General features: G+C 39.7%; 2 protein-coding genes across 3 annotated transcripts in view; one reads left to right on the forward strand and one right to left on the reverse strand.

The window, feature by feature from the left end:
* dlgap3 (discs, large (Drosophila) homolog-associated protein 3) overlaps positions 1 to 17,713 on the forward strand; it is a 160,700-nt gene extending 142,987 nt beyond the window's left edge. The window contains exons 5-13 of one of the 2 annotated variants that reach the window (XM_072447623.1): positions 1,346 to 1,448; positions 2,288 to 2,504; positions 3,840 to 4,345; positions 5,226 to 5,320; positions 6,281 to 6,500; positions 9,110 to 9,404; positions 10,657 to 10,748; positions 11,602 to 11,748; positions 12,353 to 17,713. In XM_072447623.1, the coding sequence (XP_072303724.1) occupies positions 1,346 to 1,448; positions 2,288 to 2,504; positions 3,840 to 4,345; positions 5,226 to 5,320; positions 6,281 to 6,500; positions 9,110 to 9,404; positions 10,657 to 10,748; positions 11,602 to 11,748; positions 12,353 to 12,664 (1,987 nt within the window). In that variant the 3' untranslated portion in view covers positions 12,665 to 17,713. The remainder of the gene's footprint in view (positions 1 to 1,345; positions 1,449 to 2,287; positions 2,505 to 3,839; positions 4,346 to 5,225; positions 5,321 to 6,280; positions 6,501 to 9,109; positions 9,405 to 10,656; positions 10,749 to 11,601; positions 11,749 to 12,352) is intronic. The other variant, XM_072447624.1, reaches the window with a different exon arrangement.
* A 136-nt stretch (positions 17,714 to 17,849) lies between these two features.
* LOC140361785 (tissue alpha-L-fucosidase-like) overlaps positions 17,850 to 20,031 on the reverse strand; it is a 40,600-nt gene continuing 38,418 nt past the window's right edge. The window contains exons 3-10 of the mRNA XM_072447626.1: positions 19,803 to 19,827; positions 19,581 to 19,715; positions 19,371 to 19,508; positions 19,176 to 19,281; positions 18,909 to 19,109; positions 18,594 to 18,784; positions 18,338 to 18,437; positions 17,850 to 18,266 (exon numbers count right to left, since the gene is read on the reverse strand). Of these exons, the coding sequence (XP_072303727.1) occupies positions 18,132 to 18,266; positions 18,338 to 18,437; positions 18,594 to 18,784; positions 18,909 to 19,109; positions 19,176 to 19,281; positions 19,371 to 19,508; positions 19,581 to 19,715; positions 19,803 to 19,827 (1,031 nt within the window). The 3' untranslated portion in view covers positions 17,850 to 18,131. The remainder of the gene's footprint in view (positions 18,267 to 18,337; positions 18,438 to 18,593; positions 18,785 to 18,908; positions 19,110 to 19,175; positions 19,282 to 19,370; positions 19,509 to 19,580; positions 19,716 to 19,802; positions 19,828 to 20,031) is intronic.

Consider the following 20,031-nt stretch of genomic DNA (forward strand, 5'->3'; position numbering starts at 1 on the left):
AGGTCACTGAAAGATTACGCATATTTAATATATTTCAAATATCCAATTACCTGCCTCACTCTACAATCTGTTTGACAAAATGCGACTTTGCATGGAAGCAGAAAAGAATAAGATTAAAGTGTAATACCTTTAAATATGACAGGTTGGACTACACATTTAAATAAAATGTGGAGATTATTATATAAATGTTTATAATTGTTCATCCTGGCTGGACATTGATATCCTAGATTCTCTGCCTTCCATTTGAACAGAACATTTGAGCATTATGCCATAGGAATGTAGGCCTTTTTAGCTCCACCAAGAGTCATGTTTCACTCATTTTTCTACATGTTTTAGATTTTGTATGAACAGACATCATGTAGAAAAAGCTTCAGTTGTAATCATTGACACAGGTTTTAGAAAAACAAGACGTTTCAACTCTCCTCCAAGAGTCATTCTCAATCTGCGGATCAAGTTTGAAAACTCAGATATTTCTCCTACTCTGAGTAAGCCCTGCCCACCGGTGGAACCTAATTATAAAAGCCTGTCTGTTTCCAGTTTCACTTGAAACTAATCTTCTATGTACCCCAACAGCCCTGGCCAGGGCTTCTCCCACTCCATGGCTTCATAACATTATTGTATAGGACCGGTAAATTGAACCTTAAACCTCCAATCCTGTATAAAGATGGATTTTTCTCTTTTTTTAACAAAATAAACCCACTCAAAAGATTGGATCTCTTTCTCTCTCTCCATTATTAAAAAAAATATATACAGTATGGCGTAAAACACATACTACAGACGTACAACTACAGTAGGGGGCAGTAAATGCACCTTTTCAGTTGGCTGCCAACCGACATTAAAAGTAACACAACAACAAGATGAAGATGCACGGCGCTCTGTAATCCTGAATGCGCATGCCTTCTGTGCTGATGAAGCCTCTTGTGCAGTGGCTGTTTAGTCGCACCTATGTAACGCTCTTTACAACCTTCTTCACTGCTCTTGACAACCTTTAATGTAGATTCTATTATTTAGCAGCAGATGTGATAGAGGTAGTGCTAACTGTTGCCTAGCAACCATATTTTAAACATGTGCCAAAATCCATATAAATTACGCAAAAGTTAAAATTTGACCTTTGTTTTGTTAAATTATTCTTTAAACTGGCAGAAAAATGTGTAAATTATCCCTGAATTTTCTATGGAATGTCGCTTACTGATGACATCACAGAGGGATGTTGTTTTAGAACTCCACTTGACTGATGTTAAATATTTAGCACAGGTTCTATCCCACCAAACAGAGTACAATTAGAAAAACACAAGAACCTGTCACTTTAACATCATGACATGTTCCTCTGCTGTGTTGTGTTCAGGTACTCGTGTAAACAGTGCACAGACCCGTACCCTAACAGCAGGACGGCACCCAAAAACCACGCCCGCTCTCGGAGTTACACCCGCTCCCTCACCAGCGCCCAGGTAACCACTCTGCAATTTAGTATTTTAATGATTTAACACATTCATAACTAAATTGCTTTGAACATTCAACAAAACAAAAAACAGTGATGACACAGCATCACCATCCATGAACTGGTAATTGACAGATGGGATTTTTTTTTCCTGAGGTTCAGTTTCCAAACAAAACCCCAGTTAGTCCAAAAAGGCCTCTTTTCAGAAGAATTATTAATAATAAAACCTTAATATTTTTTACATATTTGAGCTTTTTGAACATGTTAAAAGCTAGTTGGCTTCTTGGTATTCAGTAGGTATGTTCAATGATTCCTCTCAATCATAAACATTTTAACTCTATCCCATTCAGCATGTGTATGTTCTTTTCGTGTTAAGCTTTGATGTACAGTTGCAAAACCATAATTCATAGCTTTACTTTCAGAGGGGAGTTTGTATATCTTTTTAATACGGTATTTGAGTGAACTAGATATGACTGAAAATTTGCATAAAAATAAACATTTTGCCTCAGTCCTTTTTGTTGGGACTTAATTAAATCAGGCTTTGAATTAGATACGGACAAAACCTTCTGCACAAGTCATCGAAATCATGTGAAGTATAAGAGTGTAATGTTTGGCGTGTGTAACTGCTACTTTAAGGGCTAATCGTTATGTCCCTATGGGGGGAAAATGCATTTCGAGAACACAGCCGTTGAGAGTAAAATGTCCCATATAAATCCAGTGTAGTATTAAAACATCATCAGGTGCAGATTGGACAGTGTTGTAGTTTGTTAAAAGAGCAAACTGACCCACAAATTGTTTTGCCTGTTGTGTCTTGCTGTCATTAAATGGTACAATTGTGCTTTACTTTAGCTTGGCGACACGCTGAACCGTCAGTTTGAGGCCGTGTGCGAGACCATGTTTGGGGAAGTGGAGTCCCAGGCTGTGGAGGCTCTGGACCTGCCCGGAGTGTTCCGCACTCGCAGCCACAGCTACGTCCGAGCCATTCAGGCGGGCTGCACTCAGGACGACGACTGCCTCTCGGTCTTCTCCGTGTCCGCTCCACAGGGAACCATGAAGAGCGGGGCAGGTGAGTGTGCCACAGGCCTGTGTTGAATCTACTACATGAAGGGTAGACTCACCGCTTATTGTATTAGTGGTTGTTTGAAATGTGTGGTTATTCTACAAAATGTGTGATCCGTTGTCCTAAAATGCTTGTGAACACTTTTAAATAAAAATGATAATAGACAATTTTAAAGTTTGAAAACCAATACAATCTAAATTCCAGGATGGAGGCAAAAATCAATTGGAACATAATGCGATTTCAGTGCTGATTTCAGTCATGAAATATGAAAAATCAATGTGTTTTTTGCAAATGAAATCCACTCAGACACATGTGAGTGAACACATTTACAGTTGTGTGTTACATTGTTTGTTATGAAATAGGAGATTATAATAGACATTTAGCATTTTAGACAAAGGAAAGGTTGCTTTTTTGTCTTTGTTATAAAGAATTAAAACCATTAGAATTAGGGTCCGTCCGTTAACATTTTTAATTCATTCTGAAATAACATTCTGTTGACATAGGATTTGAAAGGGTCTATACTACTTACTCGTTTGCAGTTAGTCACCTACAAAAAAAACATCTGATTGCCTTCAACTGTTGCCTTTGTTTTTGTGAGCAATTAAAATGCATCAAACTACCGGTAAAGCAATTATATCAAATTAGTGTTAAGTAGTTAGTAATTAGCTATTGTATTCATAATGAATGGTTATTATTTGAACACGGTCTTAATGTGTTTTCAGCAGAGTGATGATTCTGTGTTTGTGGAAGTAGAAATATATATCCATTTCATAACATTTCTGTCATTGTTCTTTGACATTCTCCACGTTGACCCAACATGCAATTCCTCCCACATAAGGAAATACACTAATATTCATTCAAGTCAGAACTTACTGTTTGCACTGCGCTGAAGCAATCCTTAAAAGATAAATATTTGATCAAATGAAAACCGTATATCCATATACATTTGAACAAAGCACGGAAGATGAGACAACGCTGACTAAAATATTTTATCTCCATCTTGAGAAGCAAGTTAGCTCAAGGGAAGACACTTTGAGTTCGCACTATGTCTGTCTCTGACACCCTACTTCTCGCTGAATTCTGTGTGTTTTTTTAAGTCACAGCCATGAATATTTTATCGCATCTTGCATCTGCATTTGTTATGAATAATTTTCTTTGTTTTTCTCAGCTATTTTGTGTTTGGTTCACCTTCCTTTATCTCCTTTTTGTCCTCACATTGTCTGTTTTTTCTCAGTCTGTCCTTTATGTAAGTATTCAACTCCCTGCCTTTGGGAACATGGTGCACATTTTGCTTTAAACTTTGCTTCTGTTCTCCTCTTCCCCACTCTTCTGACACTTCAGTCCTTCCTTATTGTAAAGGTGCACCTCCTCCACTCCCTCCTCGCATGTCCAAGTCTTCGCTGTCCGTGCGGGCACAGAGCAGCACCGAATCCACCCAGGACGCCTACTTCCAGAGCGCAGTGGGACGAGCGAAGCAGCATAGTAACTCTGTGGACCTGGGCAGTTCGGATGGCATCACCGCACGCTCCTCTAGGGGGGGCTACTACACCTCCAACGCGACAGGGCGCTCCAGGCAGCACAGTAACTCCGCAGAGAGCCTTGATGGGGTCCGGAGCTCCAGAGAGATTGTCCCGTACGGAGGGGGGCCAGGAGTGGGGGTCAGAGCCAAACACAGTAGCTCTGCGGACAGTCTCTTGGAGGGGCCTCCCAGACCGGTCCGGGATGGCAGAGCTGGGGGGAGTTTAGGGAAGTCCAGTTCTCTGCCCCAGAGCAGCATGGTACTCAGTAAAGTGGTGACAGAAGAGAGCCGCGTGGCGAGGAAGTGGAGGCCGTCCATAGCTGTACAGGTGAGTCAGGTACAGTCTAAAGTGTGTGCAACATTATTGTTTGGATTAGTTTTCAAACACCATACTTTTACACCTACATGAGAAATATGTATTTTAAAAAGAGCCATATTGTACAAAATCAACTTTAATAACCTTGTTACAACAGTGATCCATCATCATAAGCTTACTCAAAGTTGTATTTTGATTGATTGATTGATTGATTGATTGATTGATTGATTGATTGATTGATTGGGTAATCCTGTTTTGTCCTGCAAGACTTGAGACAGTTGTGATTAAACATGTAGGTTTCTAAAATGTCATGTCGCCACTTAAAAAAATAAAAAGATGTAAATGACAATCCGCTGCTTGTTACAGTGAAATATCACTATGAAGAGGCTTATCAGTTCTGCAGTTTGACTGTTTAATTATTTGAGTGCGTTTGCATTTGAGTTTCTTACTCCGCTCCTTTAGCTATGATTTAGTTTTCCTCATTTTGTGGTTTATCCTTTGAAAATACTAGATTATTTAATGTTTGAACTTCATGTCGTTACTTGAATCCTAAATTGTATTATTCTTACTTCAGAAGTAGTTTTCTTGAATACTTTTTTACTCTTACTTGAGTAATTTCATGGACCACTCCTTTTTATGTTGACTACTCTCCCACCTCTGCTTGCCTGTGTGAATAAGGTGGGAAAGTGAGTGATTGGACCTCCTTTCCTTCTCATGTACATTCATTGCAAGTTGGATTAACGTTTTAGACACCGACCATAATACCAAAGAAAAAGAGCTGCAGTTTTACAGATACTTTGACCCAGCTGACCTCAAGCCTAACACAGTATAACTTGCATCATATGGTAATTAGTCTGGCCCTTCATCAAAACAGAACCCTCCTTTGTTTCAGGTGGACAGCTCTGAGACCCTCTCTGACTCAGACGCAGAAGGAAAAGCCCTCACCGAGGTTCACTCAATCGGAGTGCAAGTGGAAGAGGATAAACGGTAAGTCATAATCAAAACAAGCTCTTTTGTCATTTGACCTTAAATGTCAATGAAATACAAGTTCAAGCATCTATCTTTAATCACTGAAAAGTCTGGCTTCATCAAGAGCCTTTTGAATAATTTTGAGGCGCAATTTGAAAAAGGCCTCATCTCTGGAGGCGCCCCACAGCGCAGCTCCTAATGCTGATTTTCTAGCCTGGATATTATTATTTAATTTAACATTTCATCAGACTTCACAGCTTGAAATGAGAAACACTTCTATTCTATGTGTCAATGTTTTTTTTCCACTTTTGCTGCCTGTAACCATGACGACAACTTGAAAGCTGACAAGCAACATGACTTTTACATCTGACGCAAACAAAAAATTTCTAATCATATCCACGGTCAGATTGGCTGTGCATGTGTGCGAGCTTTCTTCTCTGCTTTGTTTCTTTGCACTCATTCATGCACCTGTTAACAATGGCCACTCTTCCTACAATCATCGAGGAGGACGAGAGACAGACGAGAGATGAAAACTGTGAGCTCACACATTATCTGACAGTGAGGGCTGAGGGCAATAATAGAGTAATAAACACTCCCCTCTCCAATCCATTGACATGACATTTGCGCACAGTGTTGCGTCATATGCCAGGGGATTTGTGAGTGGTCAAAGTAGCATTGTGTCGAAAGAGGGATCTCTGGTACTCTGGCAGTGCTACCGGAAGCCAATTTATATTTGAAATTTGAATCCTGTGAAAAACAAGCAAGAAAAATTGCTACACTGATTGACTTTTAGGTTTTCATTATTTTTTCATAATGATTTCAGATTGCATTTCAATAATACAGAATAAATGACAATAATTTGACTACTTTTTGAATAATTATCAACTTAAATGAGTTTAGGTGAACTCAAGGTGCAACAAAACATCTCTAGGGGAAAAACTTGATTCAAACTGTGAGTGGTGTGACTGTGTGTACCAGGCGGGCACGTTTCAAGCGCTCCAACAGTGTGACAGCGAGTGTGCAGGCCGACCTGGACCCCGAGGGCTTCCCAGGGCTCAGCATTGCTGTGCCAACGCAGGATAAGAGTCTCCAGTTCGGCGGCTCCTTTCAAAGGCACTCATCCGAGCCCGAGTCATCTAGCCAATTCACCGAATGCCACCGCACAGTGCACACGCAGGGACAGTGGGCCTATAGAGAGGTGAGTCCAGACATAACAAGCATTATCTCCATGTTGTACTCCACTTCTTCAGGTACATCGACTCCTTTCTACTAATGGTAACAATAAAGGTCCATATTTATGCATTATTCAGGTTGCACATCATAGCTTTGTTACATATGGATTAACTTGAATAATGTGAATGCACCTGATGATGTCCAAACGTCAGCATAAGACACAAAACTCAATTTAAGCGTTGAAATGATCAGAATAAGTCTCCACAAGAAGTGCCCACAAGTCGACGTATCCAAAGGGTTTTGAAAGCTGATGTGGGAGACAGACTGAATTTGCAGGATTTGCAGGAGGATTATGTGGGAATTTATCAAAACGGGGCAATTTTGAGCTTTGGAAAAATAAACTGAATTGAACAACTTCATGTTTAAAGAAAATAAAGAAAATTATGAACTAAAAAGCTTTATTTGAGCAAAAAATAGGTTGTGTTTATGAATTTGACGATCTAAATCCTTTAAAATAACACTTATAGTAGTTATTGGGATGGTTTGGCTGTCTGTGAGTGGCTGAAACGGCCCTTAGTGTTTGCCAGAAAAAGAAACTGGGATACTTTGTATGTGGCATTAATCACTGGGTCAAATGCTGAGAACAAATTCCGGTTACAGTCACAAAGTAAATTTAATTGAGTAATTGTAACGATTGTAACTACTGCTACTGTACAAACTCAGTTCTGATACTACAGAATAGGCTTGATAATTAATACCTATAGTACTTTCTTTATGTGGTCTTATACTAGTTCTGATAAAGCTCAAGATTATTAAAAAAAAAATTTTTTGTTAGAATTGATTATTATTGATACTAGTTTTAGTATAAATTCATAACTGATTTAGATTTTCAGTTCTTTTGACAGCCCTAACGTTTGATATATCATCAGTGGTGGAAAAAGAACTGCAAATGTGCACTCATTTACATGGCTAACAAGCACAAGTTACTATTCAGTCAGTTTTTAATACAATTCCAGTAGCATTTCAAATCAATATTTTATATATTTTAAAAATGTAATGGTTTGAACAGAATTTGGACATTTTAAAAGTTCCTCACATCAACCAGCCCGCGCACGTGCTAAAACCGGCTTTAGACCGTTTTATCATCACTCTTATTGTTCACTGTCAATACCAGCAAGCTATACATTATTTAAAAGATTATTTTCTTAACAAAACAAACGTGTCATTGATTTGCATTGAATACTAAGCCCCAATAAGCAATTACCAATAGTTTGTGATAAAAATCAACTTTTCATAACACATTTCTTAGCTGTATTCCAGTGATGACAGACTCGATAGGGTTCAATCCATCAGTAGCTGTACTCATTCTGTCCTAATAATCCACAGAAAAACAATATTCACTTGTATTTTTCATGAAATAATACCATTTGGAGAAATAGTCCAGTAAACAGCGTTTTCTTCCCTGGAAAAACTCACAAATAAAGCTCCTCCGATATTTCTCTCTGTCTAAATCATCAAAACATGGGCTCCAGATGCAATCTGGCGCTGGGTATTTTTGTTTTCCTCACATTTTCAGCTACAGAAAGAGACCATCCATGAGTTTTTTGTTCACAGGTTCGTCTGGCACAGCGTCCTCTCATGTCTTGTGCGATTAGTCCAATATAATAGATCAATGATTAGTCTTTTACCTGTGCTAGCATGGTGCTAGCATATGCTAAGGAAGTGACTTAGTACTTTTTGATGGTCATATTAGTCTAGCCAATGAGGCAAGCTTTCGAACAGTGGGTGGGTTGTAGGAATAAGCCTGATTCAGATGCATAAGATATATATATTTTGTTTTTTGTTCACCTCTATTGGAAAATTCATGGTTACGCTCATGTTTACACATTTTCACATACATTGTTTTTAGCCGTTATAATGGGTATGTGTAGTCTCCAAAACAAAAATCAATTAAAATAAATAATTAATGATAATTAAAAAATGAATTATCATAAAGGAGCTAAAATTGTAGGAAAACAGTTTTTTGGCACAGTTGGCACATATTTGGATAACTTGTTCCAAATATGCTTTTTGATACAAAAAGGTCAACAGCACCAAAAGGCCTATTCCCAGAGATCTGAAACTTTACACAGTTCTTATCAACAAGATAAAAGTATAGTGAATAGCATAAGTACACAACAAATTAACAATATTCAGGCGAGACTAAATGGATGTTTTCTTTATGTTCGGGCTTCTGTAGTGTAAGTTCTGAAGCCCTGACAGTGTCAGATGCACATCTGCAGAAACTAGAAGGCCTAATGATGTATCACACTGGCATGTGGGCTGTAAGATCTTCTTTTAATAAGCCATGCCATTTGGGTATGTCTAGCTATTGGGCAAATAGGCTGGTGTTTAAACAACAAAGTCCATATTCTGGTCAATCAGAGCAGACACGATTTGAGTATTTGTAGATACGCCGTGACACAACTGTGGCATGAATAGGGCCGATTTGTACTCAATATTCACATGTTTTTTTAATGTAACTAATTACAAGGACATGCTAAAATTGTACTCAATTAGTAACGTGAGTCCTTGTAATTAGTTACTTTCCACCCCTGCTTATTATGTCAAATGCATTGCTCTCTGCTGTACCAGGACTTCATCCAAAGTGGCTACACCACCGAGGCCTGTCCGACCAACAGCAGACCTCACCCGCACCCGCACTTGCCTCCTCGCACACACTCGCCGCTCCCCATCACATCTGAGCGCGCCTGGGCCGGGACACCTTCTCTGGAGGGGCCCCGGAGCCTGCCTGACTCGGGCCGCGCCTCCCCCTGCATGAGGGACGGGGAGTTCTTCTTACGCCTGCTGCAGACCGAAGTGGAGAGGATGGAGGGCTGGTGCTCCAACATGGAGAGAGAGGCGGAGGAGAACGAGCTGCCAGAAGAGGGTGAGTGATAAGACGTGTGACCAGAGAAATCACTTTAGTTTACTATTAGTCTTAGATTCATGTTGTTTTACGTGGTTAGATTCTGTGTCCATTCTTCTGTAGATTTGACTGTATCCATGCACTTTGACCAATCAGTAATACATAAAGTAAGTAAGTAATACATGATATTCTATCCAAAATGCAGGAACAATTTAGATTTTTTTTTCTCTGATAATTTGAACATTCATTTCACAAAAAGAAGGTGTTGTCATACAATTATATTTGCTAAATTATAACTATTGTGTAAGTTATACTGCAATCCAGTCATCATGGGAGGTCAGCTCCCGAGGGCCGACTTGTGAATTCACACTGGAACAACCTGAAATCTCGGAATTCCTTCTAGGAAGCTTTTCAGAACATTTCAGATTGTATCTGAGTTAGCCAATCCAACATGTCTGCACCCTGGGTTTGAATAAAGTTTAACATTCATCAGATTAAATATTGATTTGACTTTGACTATTCTACCACTAGCTTCTCCCTACTGCCCCCTGCTGTCTGTGCTGCCGTTTAGCCTCTGCAGTTTTAAATGCTCTGTGATGCTAATGTTGCTAATATCAACACAGAGCTAATGTCAACAGAAGCTAAATTCACTCTCAGACAATGCTTTATAAACTGTAAATGTAATAATAATTGAATGAATTTGCATTGTGGCTGATTGGAGCACTTTCCTGGTATTACCTGATTTGAGTCGTTACTGTACATAAACTCCACTGCTCATTGTTTTTCCGATTTGACAACTGGTACACAGAAACTCTGAGAAAACATCTCTACAAGGTCCTAGTTCCGACCTTCGAGGACAATTGGCCTTATTTACATTATGGTTGCTAGGTAACTAATTAGCTCTGGGTATGTCACATCTTCTGCTCATGTCCAACCAGGAAGTAGAATTATTAACCTGACTACAATGAAAACTAGACAAGAATTTTAGTAAAATCTTAAATGTAATGATGGTATTTTGGTATTTTAAATATACAGTATAATAGAAATGACTTAAGGATTTGTTGCGTAAGACCCCAGGAAGAGAAGCTGTTCAGTTGGTGACTACTAATGACAAAAATGTAAATAATACTGAGTTCAGTTTAATCGTCTACAGAAATATTTGTTCTTTACCAGTTTTATTTAGCTCTTTATTCAAGACAAAATAAAATGAACTCTAGATGTCCTCTGAATACACATCTCTCTGCTAATGCTTTTCCCTGTCATGCTTTTATAGTTCTCGAGCTGATTCGCAACGCTATTGGCAGCACCCAGATGCTCATGAATCAGAAAGTGCAGCAGTTCTTCCGACTGTGCCAACAGAGTGTGGTATGTTTGAACACAAATCCTGACAGTAAACATTACTTGCATTCCATTGCCTCGTTTTACCTGACGGGGAAAATATGTTCCTTTACTGATGCATTGTGGGATGACAATACTGCAAGGTCTTCACGCCTAAGCATACAGTGCCATACAATATCACACCTTGTAAACTCTTGGCTGTTGTTGGTGGTCATATGCTTTGTGTATGTTAGAACCAGCCTAATACACAGCTGTAAAGACATCAAATCCAGGTTTATTTTGAGAGTATTCTCTGCAGTACACATATCCAGCAAATAATTCTTGACCTATTACTCTGTGTTATGGGCTGTGACCACCATGCTAACCTTTTCAGCAGAATGAGCAATAACTCTTCAGTGATTTAAGCGATGGGGATGTTCCTGACTAGAATGCGGTGCAGATGGGAACTATTAGGAATTATTATAGTATTGACACCCAATTGTTTGGCTAAAGAATACAATGCCAAATGTCTTTTTCTCATTTAAAGAGGAGCAGTAGTGTGCTGTGACTTTAATGGATGGGCAAGAAGACTTGGGGTATTTAGTGGATAACATTTGCACACAAAAGTGAAAAAAAACAGTCTCTCGCATGAAGGGTGAACACCTATCCTACTGAGCTAAACTCCTGTACAGCAGCAATAATATACCAATAAATTATTTAAAAATCATACATTGTGATTTCTGGGTTTATGTTTTTGGATTTAGACATTTCAAATAGATTTGTTTTCCCCAATTCACATGCAGTGTCTCGCCTAAAGTTTCAAGACAAAATGGGTCCTCATGTGGTCATAATGGTAGACTTATTCATGTGTACCTGTCCTTATCTACAATGTGCCCTGCAGGACCCTCTGGCCTACCCCCAGCCCACGTCTCAGGACCTGGCCGGCCTCTGGGACCTTCTGCAGATCAACATCGAAGATGTCAGAGTCAAGTTCCAGGACCTCCAGAGGCTGAAGGACTCGGGCTGGAGGCTTCCACCTGAAAAGAAGGTGAGAGCTTTGGGCCCCTCCCACACTGCCCTGGCCCCCCTCCAGCGCATGCCCCGAGCTAAGATGGCAGTGTGTAAGAGGGTGGCACAGATGGCCATGCTCCCCCCCAGGCCTCTGCGGGCACTCAACAGACAATGGAAAGACGAACTGAAGCAGAAGGACCTCGAGCTGTTTTAATAAAGTGTCAACACACTGTCTAACTGTAAAGATTGAAAAGAAAATGCCTTCTGGAGTCACCATAACAAAACCAAAGATTGCAAAATGGCCATAGACTTCTGGTTTAGTCCTTCAAAGATCTTGTTCAACAGCCATTGCCTTTCAGTACCAAACATTTGTATTTATCCAGTCTTTGGATTGGTGCAAAGAATTTTCTTTTTTTTCATATGTCTAAAATATTTTTAAAATATTTAAAACGAAAAACTAACTTCTTTGTGTCTTTTTCTCTTCATTTTCGCATTACCGTTACTCCCCTTCCCATGTCACCCAATGTGTTGCATACATGTCGTGGGTTTCCTTGGTTTTACCCGTTCTTTCTCCTTGGTTGCCGTTTTGTTTCGATAAATCCCTTTCATGTTCCAAACCTCATCACCAACACATGGACCAGGAGGACAAGAAGCCTCCTCCTCCCTTACCAAAGAAGCCAGCGGGGGGTGTGAGTGGCAGCTTGCGGGCTGACAGCGTTGCCGATGGCGGTGGAGTTGGTGTTGGGCCTGGTGGTCTGGTGGTGCCCCGCATGGGAGGACACACTCTGCCCATGAGGGAGAAGTCTCTGGAGCTGGGGGACCGCAGTCGGACTGAGGCGCGGAGGAGGCTGCTGCAGACCAAGCGCACGGCGTCCTTCAGGCAGAACTCGGCCACGGAGAGCGCCAGTGACAGCATCGAGATCTACATCCCCGAGGCCCAGACGCGCCTCTGAACACAACACCACACCACAGGGGTTAGGCACTGACTCTGCAAAAAAGGAATATCCACAATTGTTAAAGTCACGTTAGGCGTTTATTTGAATAATTTGTGTACGTTGAAATATATTGACACTTGTAGAGTGTTGATAAGTACGACAATGAATCTTGGTTAGTAAATTAAAAATATCAATGTTTTGAATTTATGTGATTTGGCAAATATAGAAATACCTTTTTTGCAGTTAAACTCTAATCTCTGCAGGTTTCAACTATGAGCCAATCCCCTTTACGTTCCGGTTGGAGAACTGCCTCTCACCTCATATACTTCTATGCACTGTTGGTTGGTGTTATTAATCTGTGGTGTCAGGTTGAGATGGAGGATGAGATTAAAATGTAGTTTATATAACAATATCATTATAGTGAGTCTATGTATTTGAACCCAAAACAGAGGGTTCAACTTTGACAGGTTTTCTTGTTTAAAGTGTAAAAATAGTGTCAAGGAGCAATAATAGCTTCTGCACTCCATTCTAGTTTGCGCACAACTTACTGGAATTGTGCTTTGTGACCAGTTTAAACAGGTATATTGTCTTTTGTCACAAATGTCAGCAGATCTGAATCATACACAAGCCTACATTACAGGGTTTGTGTGTTTGGAATATGAGCGGAAGTATGTGACTTGAGATGCAATGCGGTTCTATTGTTTGGTGTTCAAAGAGGCAACACAAATAATGGCAGCCATTTTAGTATTTTGAAATCTTGTTAAAAGAGGTGTAGCCACATTTTTGTCTTCAATCATATTGCTGACAAAACCACCCAAGCAGTCCACTTTTGTACAACAGTAGTCAGCGTTGTGGTAGCATGTCTATGCGTGCACCTAGAACTCCATCACTGAAAATAAAGGGCTTAAAAGGCACAAAACCTCTAGGTAAAAGAAGACCATATCTCCCAGTATGGGTCACTGAGTTCCATTTGAATAACTTGATATATGTTTTGATTTCATGACAGACAATTACATATGGATTCATTTGAGGCAGATTTCCGTAAAGTCAGCAGGCAGACTCCCCAAAGAACACTGACACGCGTGGTCTGCCTGCTCCACACCTGGTACACCTCTCCTCCTGGTTCCAGCTGTCCACAGGGCATCATTCTCACAAATAGAGCTTGTTTGCCCTGTCCCTCTCTGCAGCAGTGGGGCGTTTGAATGTGCCAGTGCTGTTTGTACATAGTGTGCACTCTCTTGTTTGCCAAAAGCTTCTCAGTGTAGCATCACAGCCTTGACGGCTTGAGAGACAAGCCACAGCCCTTTGGTTTTTATGTAGTCTTTTAGAAGTTTCAGTGTTCCAAGGTGAGGATGATATTGCAGTGACTTTTCAGGACATAACCTAAGATTCCCTTATTTCACTGTGATGCTTCTGTGCCACCTAGTGGTCATTGAAGGACCCAGACTGACTGGCGTGGCTCCAAAAAGGGTTCTTTCCACCTCAGTCAGGAATCTACACAGCCTGCTAAACAGCCATGAGTGAAGGAGACAAAACACCCATTGACATTGTTTAACTCAATACTTTTTCTATCATGTGTTTGTAGAATTATAAAGCCTAGTGAAAGGAGAGAATGCCTTTGTTAAAAATGATTTCACTCACTTGAATACTTAATCATTTTGTCATCATTTTAAAAATGTACTTTACCTAATAGCTTTTTTGAGAATCTATAGCCAACTTATAGCAATGAGGAAACGGTTGTCTACAGTAATGAATTAATTTGCTGTAGACATCTTACTGTAACTGTACGATAGACTGTAACAGTAGCAGACCATCACTAAGCCATTAGGCGTATGTGTCATGTGAATCCTTACCAAAAAGAGTTGTTTGTTTATGGAACAAGAATCCTTGAGAGAAAAATAACCATTGCATATGATAATGTCCTAGGCCCGTACAGACTATTTGCAGCTACAGCAAGACACTGGTGGCATAGTTCATATCAGTGTGACGCCTAAAGATTGACAATACACAGTTTTTTTTTCTGTTTTAGTGTTGCACTGTATTGGTGTTTTATTTTCTTTCTTCAGTACATCACTTTATTGTATTTTTCAACAATGAAACGTGTAGCATGATTTCCCAGGCTTTTGAGAGGAGGGTATTTCTAAATGAAGTATTCTTGTGAACATTATTATAGGATTGTGTGTGTACATGTGTGTGTGCAATGTGGGGCGGTAACTAAAATAGTCCCAAATTAGCCATTTTTAAGAGATTACGGAGAAAATGTTTAGCATGATTCTTTTCTTTTTCTAAGATTTGAAACGTGTTGGAAAATGGGATATTTTACTGGCAGATGTATATTTTATAAAATAATTTTTAGATTAGTACAGTATGTACAAAAAGCATATATCAAATGTGAAATATTATTATATAGATTCTAATAGCCTTGTGTAATTCTACAGCGGTGTGGCATATCCTGAGAGCAGTTAATAGTGGGTTTCTTTTAGGTTTATGATGCATTGGGTCACAGGGTACTTTTGGCAAAAGAGCAGAGTTTGCCAAGTATGTTTCTCCCTAGGCCTACCATACAAGACTGTCTGGTTCTGTAACTATAACCTCTTCTATCCTTCTTTAGAACCAACTAAATGTGCCTAACCAGCTGGAGGTTTCAGTTTACACTATAGAAAGAAATGTACATATGGAAAATTGTATGAAAATATTGTTAACTAAAAATGTTTTTATTATATCTGACATAACCATAGCACTCTCCCTCACTCCCATGTGCAATAGTCAGACTGGCATAAATTATCATTGCATGTTTTTTGAGGATTTCCCTTAGAAATGTTTCATTTAAAAAAAGGGAAACTTTGTATTTTTGTGAAATTGAAGGAAAAAAAACCTGAAAATCTACAGATATTTAAAGAGTCTTTGTATTCAATGAGGACTTCAGACCTTCAAACAGCAATCAGAAACTGGTCTATTGACGTCACGCCCAATTCATTCAAAGCAACGGGGCGTTGCTAAGCAGCCTTGACATAATTAATTGTATTTCTTTTTCTGGCATCTCATTGGTGGCTGCCCTCAACAATCAAAGCACAAAGACATGCTGTTGTACTGTTAATCACTGTGAAGGACTCTAGACTTCTTCACCTCGTCCATTTTGAGTCAAAAGGATGCATGCTTTTTTTGGCCAATACTGACCGGAAACACCAATTGGAAAATGCCAGGACTGTGTTGTGGTTTTTCCTTCATTAATATTGTTGAAACATTTGGGCCCACAGCGTCGTCCACACCTATCTGCGAAATGGACTTCTTCTGTGTACCTCACTTTTCTAGCAGTAGTGAGTCCAGCTCTGATTATAGGCATCTGTCCTCAGGGGAATGTCCAACACCACTCGACCAAACCCTGGACAAGTGGTAGCCTTCCACTAGAGGGCGCGCTCACATGACATTCAAGCACAGATCTCACGTAGAAGCCATTTCTAGAAAAGCAGTCAATCAATGTATGATCAAAGGTGCAATGTAGCCAATTGATGTGTCTACTAACTGTATAAATATAATGATGTATTTATTAAAAAATTGTAAATAGATTTGCTCTACAAGTATATATGATTTTTACAACAACATAAATGATCTCAGTGTGTGTTGCTTTTTATTTTGAGACATTTAAAAATGTCAAAAATAATTGGACTTATTTTGGCCAAAAATGACCATACTGTTAAATTCTAAAATGTGAAACACATAGTTATATACATTCAGCACACTAATATTGAGCTACCATAAACTTCTTTCTTGTGTGGTAATTATAATAATCAAAGGCTAATGTCATACGTCATATTAAAAATAATTATAACATTACTTGCAGCCACCTTTATAAATAAAACACATATTTAAAATATTTGATTGTGTGCACTGGATTTATATAATGAGTTTCACAGTTTTTTGCTGGAATTGATATTGACATTTTTATTCATTTAAGATTAATTTTGACCTTCTCTACCGCTCAAGTTACAGATATTTTATGATAATTACATAAGCAGAACCCTTTTGACTTTTCCACATTATTAAACCAGTCCTTGTAGAAGTAGACGTTCAGTGAGCCTGTCGCACTGCAGTCTCATGTAGTTGTACTGTAAGGTTTTTACAGTGAAGACAGAGAACCAGATTTTTTACAGTGAAAAGGTTAAACCTGTGGATCAGAGACAACTGATTACTGTGTAATTACAACAGCCCTGCCACCTTCATGTTTACAACTGTGTAAATACCTGGACATTGCTCTTCTCACTAACACATAATTGTCATTACTATAAAGTTATTATCATGGTTGAAATCATTGTTAATTGCCATCATACCTGGTGGGTTATAAATGTCAGTTCTAGCTATGAGTTGCCATTATTCTGCATTGAAGGGACAGTTGTTGGGTTCTGCATTGCTGCTACTTAAAAAGGTGGATAAAACGTTCTTCTTTCTGGAAACTATGGAAAACTTTGTATGAGCCATGGACCGTCTGATGAGATGGCTATGACAACAGGACATGAACATCAAACTCATGGCTGTGTCTGTGAGCAGAACAAATTCCCCTCTGTGGTATTCTAATCTTTAATGTAGCATCTCCAGACTTGCCCTCATGTTCACTTCCCCGTGCTCTCTCTCACTTAACACCTTGATTTTAGACGGGTTTGATCCAACTTATGCTCAGCCTTTCTTTTGAGTTGTTTTACTCAGTGCCAAGACACATACTGTACATAAAATGCATTTGTTATTATGAGTTGAGTGGAGCACATAGCAATAGTGATGCCATAGATCTGTGTGTGCGGCTCACAGTGGACACACGGTGCACGGTGTACGGGAGTCGACATGTCGCACTGTGCTGAGGCAGAGTCCATGTTTGTTGTGCTCATTTTGTACATATTCAAATTCCTTGTATGATTTATTGATTTGGATGTGTTGCTAAAGCCCAGAGAGATGGCACACTGTGATGTGGTTTACCCTAACACAGAATGTAACACTGTCAATGTTGTTCAAACATTTTCTAATGGTTAATATTATTACTATTATAATGATTATTATAAAGCTATTTTAGCGAGTTAATGAGATGGTCTGTGTTTTTTGTTTGTCTTTTCTCCATGCATCACCTGCTTTATAACATAACCCACCCTAAATAATCATCATAGTACTCCAGGTCTATGTACATGGTTATATACACTATAACAACACTGTACATGTATTACTTTAACTTTCAATTTATTTACACATTTAAAACAATAAAAAGCCATTGATTTAAAAAATATATTTTATCTGAGTTAAGCAGTGCGCATTTCATCCATAACTCTTACCAATCATAATTAAACATACTGTAGATTAGAACACTAAACTTCTATTACATGCAATCATAAATGTAAAATTGTGTTATAGAATTCTTAAACATTTATTACCTCATACCAAAAAGTGCAATGTTTGTTTGTTTAAGAATGTAAACCTGAGTTCTAGGCTTTATATCATCAAACCTCTACTGAACGCCTTCAAGTTTGAGAGTCCAGGCCTGAGCCGCGGTGTCTGGGAGCTCAGGGAGGAGGACAGTGAGGCCAGAGTCAGGGAGCAGACGAGACCAGGACAGAGGCTTAGGGTTCCCCAGGAGAGTCACCTGGACAACAGAGAGTCGAGTTATACACGGGTCATAACAGTATTATGACAGTATACAGTCATTTACAGTACCTTGGTCTTTGCTGAGGTTTTGGGCGCCAACAGTTGCACAATAGACGTAGGAGGCTTGGTTGTCACAATTGCATACACACTGGAATCTTTAGATGTAAACCTTAAAAAAAAAAAAAAACACTATTATTTGAATCCGGTTGCATTTCAGTCTATTCTTCAGCTTGCCTCAACTAACAATATAGGGTGATTTTATTGGCAGGATTATCTTAATAAAAGTTAATTAGATATTCTAATGAGGGCATTGCTGAAGTTTTACCAGACTGGTACAGTAGAATTGTCATACTGGACCCTCCAGGGTTTAGAAGCATAGATGGCTTCTCCATTGGTTTGTATCCAGGCGCCAACCCCCCTGAGCCTCTCCTCAAACACAGGGGGGATGGTCCCCTCTGCAGTGGGACCTACATTCAGCAGGTAGTTACCACCCAGAGCCACAGTCTGAACCAGGTCCTGCAATTTAAAAAAGCCAACATAAGTATGGTTTAAATACTCAATATTGGTATCGGTCCAGGAAATTATCAAGTTCATTTTTTATTCTATTGTTAAACCAAATAAATGCAAATGTTCTACACACCTTTATGATTGTGGGTAAGTCCATAAGTTCATTGAGCTTCATGTTTTTGCGGTAACCCCAAGAGTGCGTGTCCACAGAGGTGCACTTCTCCCACTTGTGTTTGGGCAGCTGGCCCGGAGTGTACTTATCCTCACAGTTATAGTAACCTCCATGTTTACAGGCACAGCCTGCTCCCCATCTGTCATTGGTCACGACTGTGTCCTAAAACAATAAGTGATTAAAGAATATACCCTGACTTCAACAGTTATTGTCAGTGTGTCCTCATACTTTGACTGGACTGTCATTATAGAGCCAAGCTAAGAACGCAGTAGAGTTCCAGTATGTGTCCGGAGCCTCCCAGTCCCCATCAGACCAGATCACCTCTGGTTTGTACCTGTGGGATAAAGACAATTAGACTGCCGCCAGCAGAAGACATAAGCTGTGCATAATCTTTATTTGTAATGGTTTCTAGGCACAACAAACCTCACAACCAGGTTGTACATTTCTGGGAGAAGCTTATTTACAACAAATTCCTGGGTCTTGAAGCCGTTTTTCTTGTCATTCAGGTAAAGCGGGTTGAACCACTCATACAGTGAGTTGTACAATCCATAGTGAAGGGATCTGCAAAACAAATGTTTAATGTTTAATGTAGGCCTACACAATGAGGACGGAATTAAAGCCCAGAGTTCTTACCTGTTTCGGATTGCCTCCCCCAGGTCTCCCACCAAGTCTCTGTGAGGGCCGGTGTCCACAGAGTTCCAGTTCCAGGAGAAAGGGGAACCCCAGGTAGTGAAGCCTTCATGGTGTTTGGAGGTGAGAACCACATACCTGTTCAATCACAACATAAAGTAGCACGTGACTTCTCTTAAATTTGGAAGTAAAGTCTGTACCATAGAAATGGACATATCCACCCACTTTGCACCAGAGGCCTTGAATGTGTCTGCCCACTGACCAGGGTCAAAGAACTGTGCGTGGAACTGAGGGGCGAACTCTGGGTAGCTGAATCCCGGGGGGTAGTTCTTGGACATAAAGCTCACATACTTTGGATCCGGAGGCTTCTGTCCCTGCCAGTGCCACCAGAACCACTCGCTCTCGAAAGCAGGGACACTAAACACTCCCCAGTGTACAAAGATGCCCAGCTTGG

This window comes from Eucyclogobius newberryi, unplaced genomic scaffold (genome assembly GCF_026437365.1).
Source record: "Eucyclogobius newberryi isolate DKJ021-1_F unplaced genomic scaffold, fEucNew1.0.hap1 SCAF_16, whole genome shotgun sequence".
In the NCBI taxonomy this organism is placed as follows: Eukaryota; Metazoa; Chordata; class Actinopteri; order Gobiiformes; family Gobiidae; genus Eucyclogobius; species Eucyclogobius newberryi.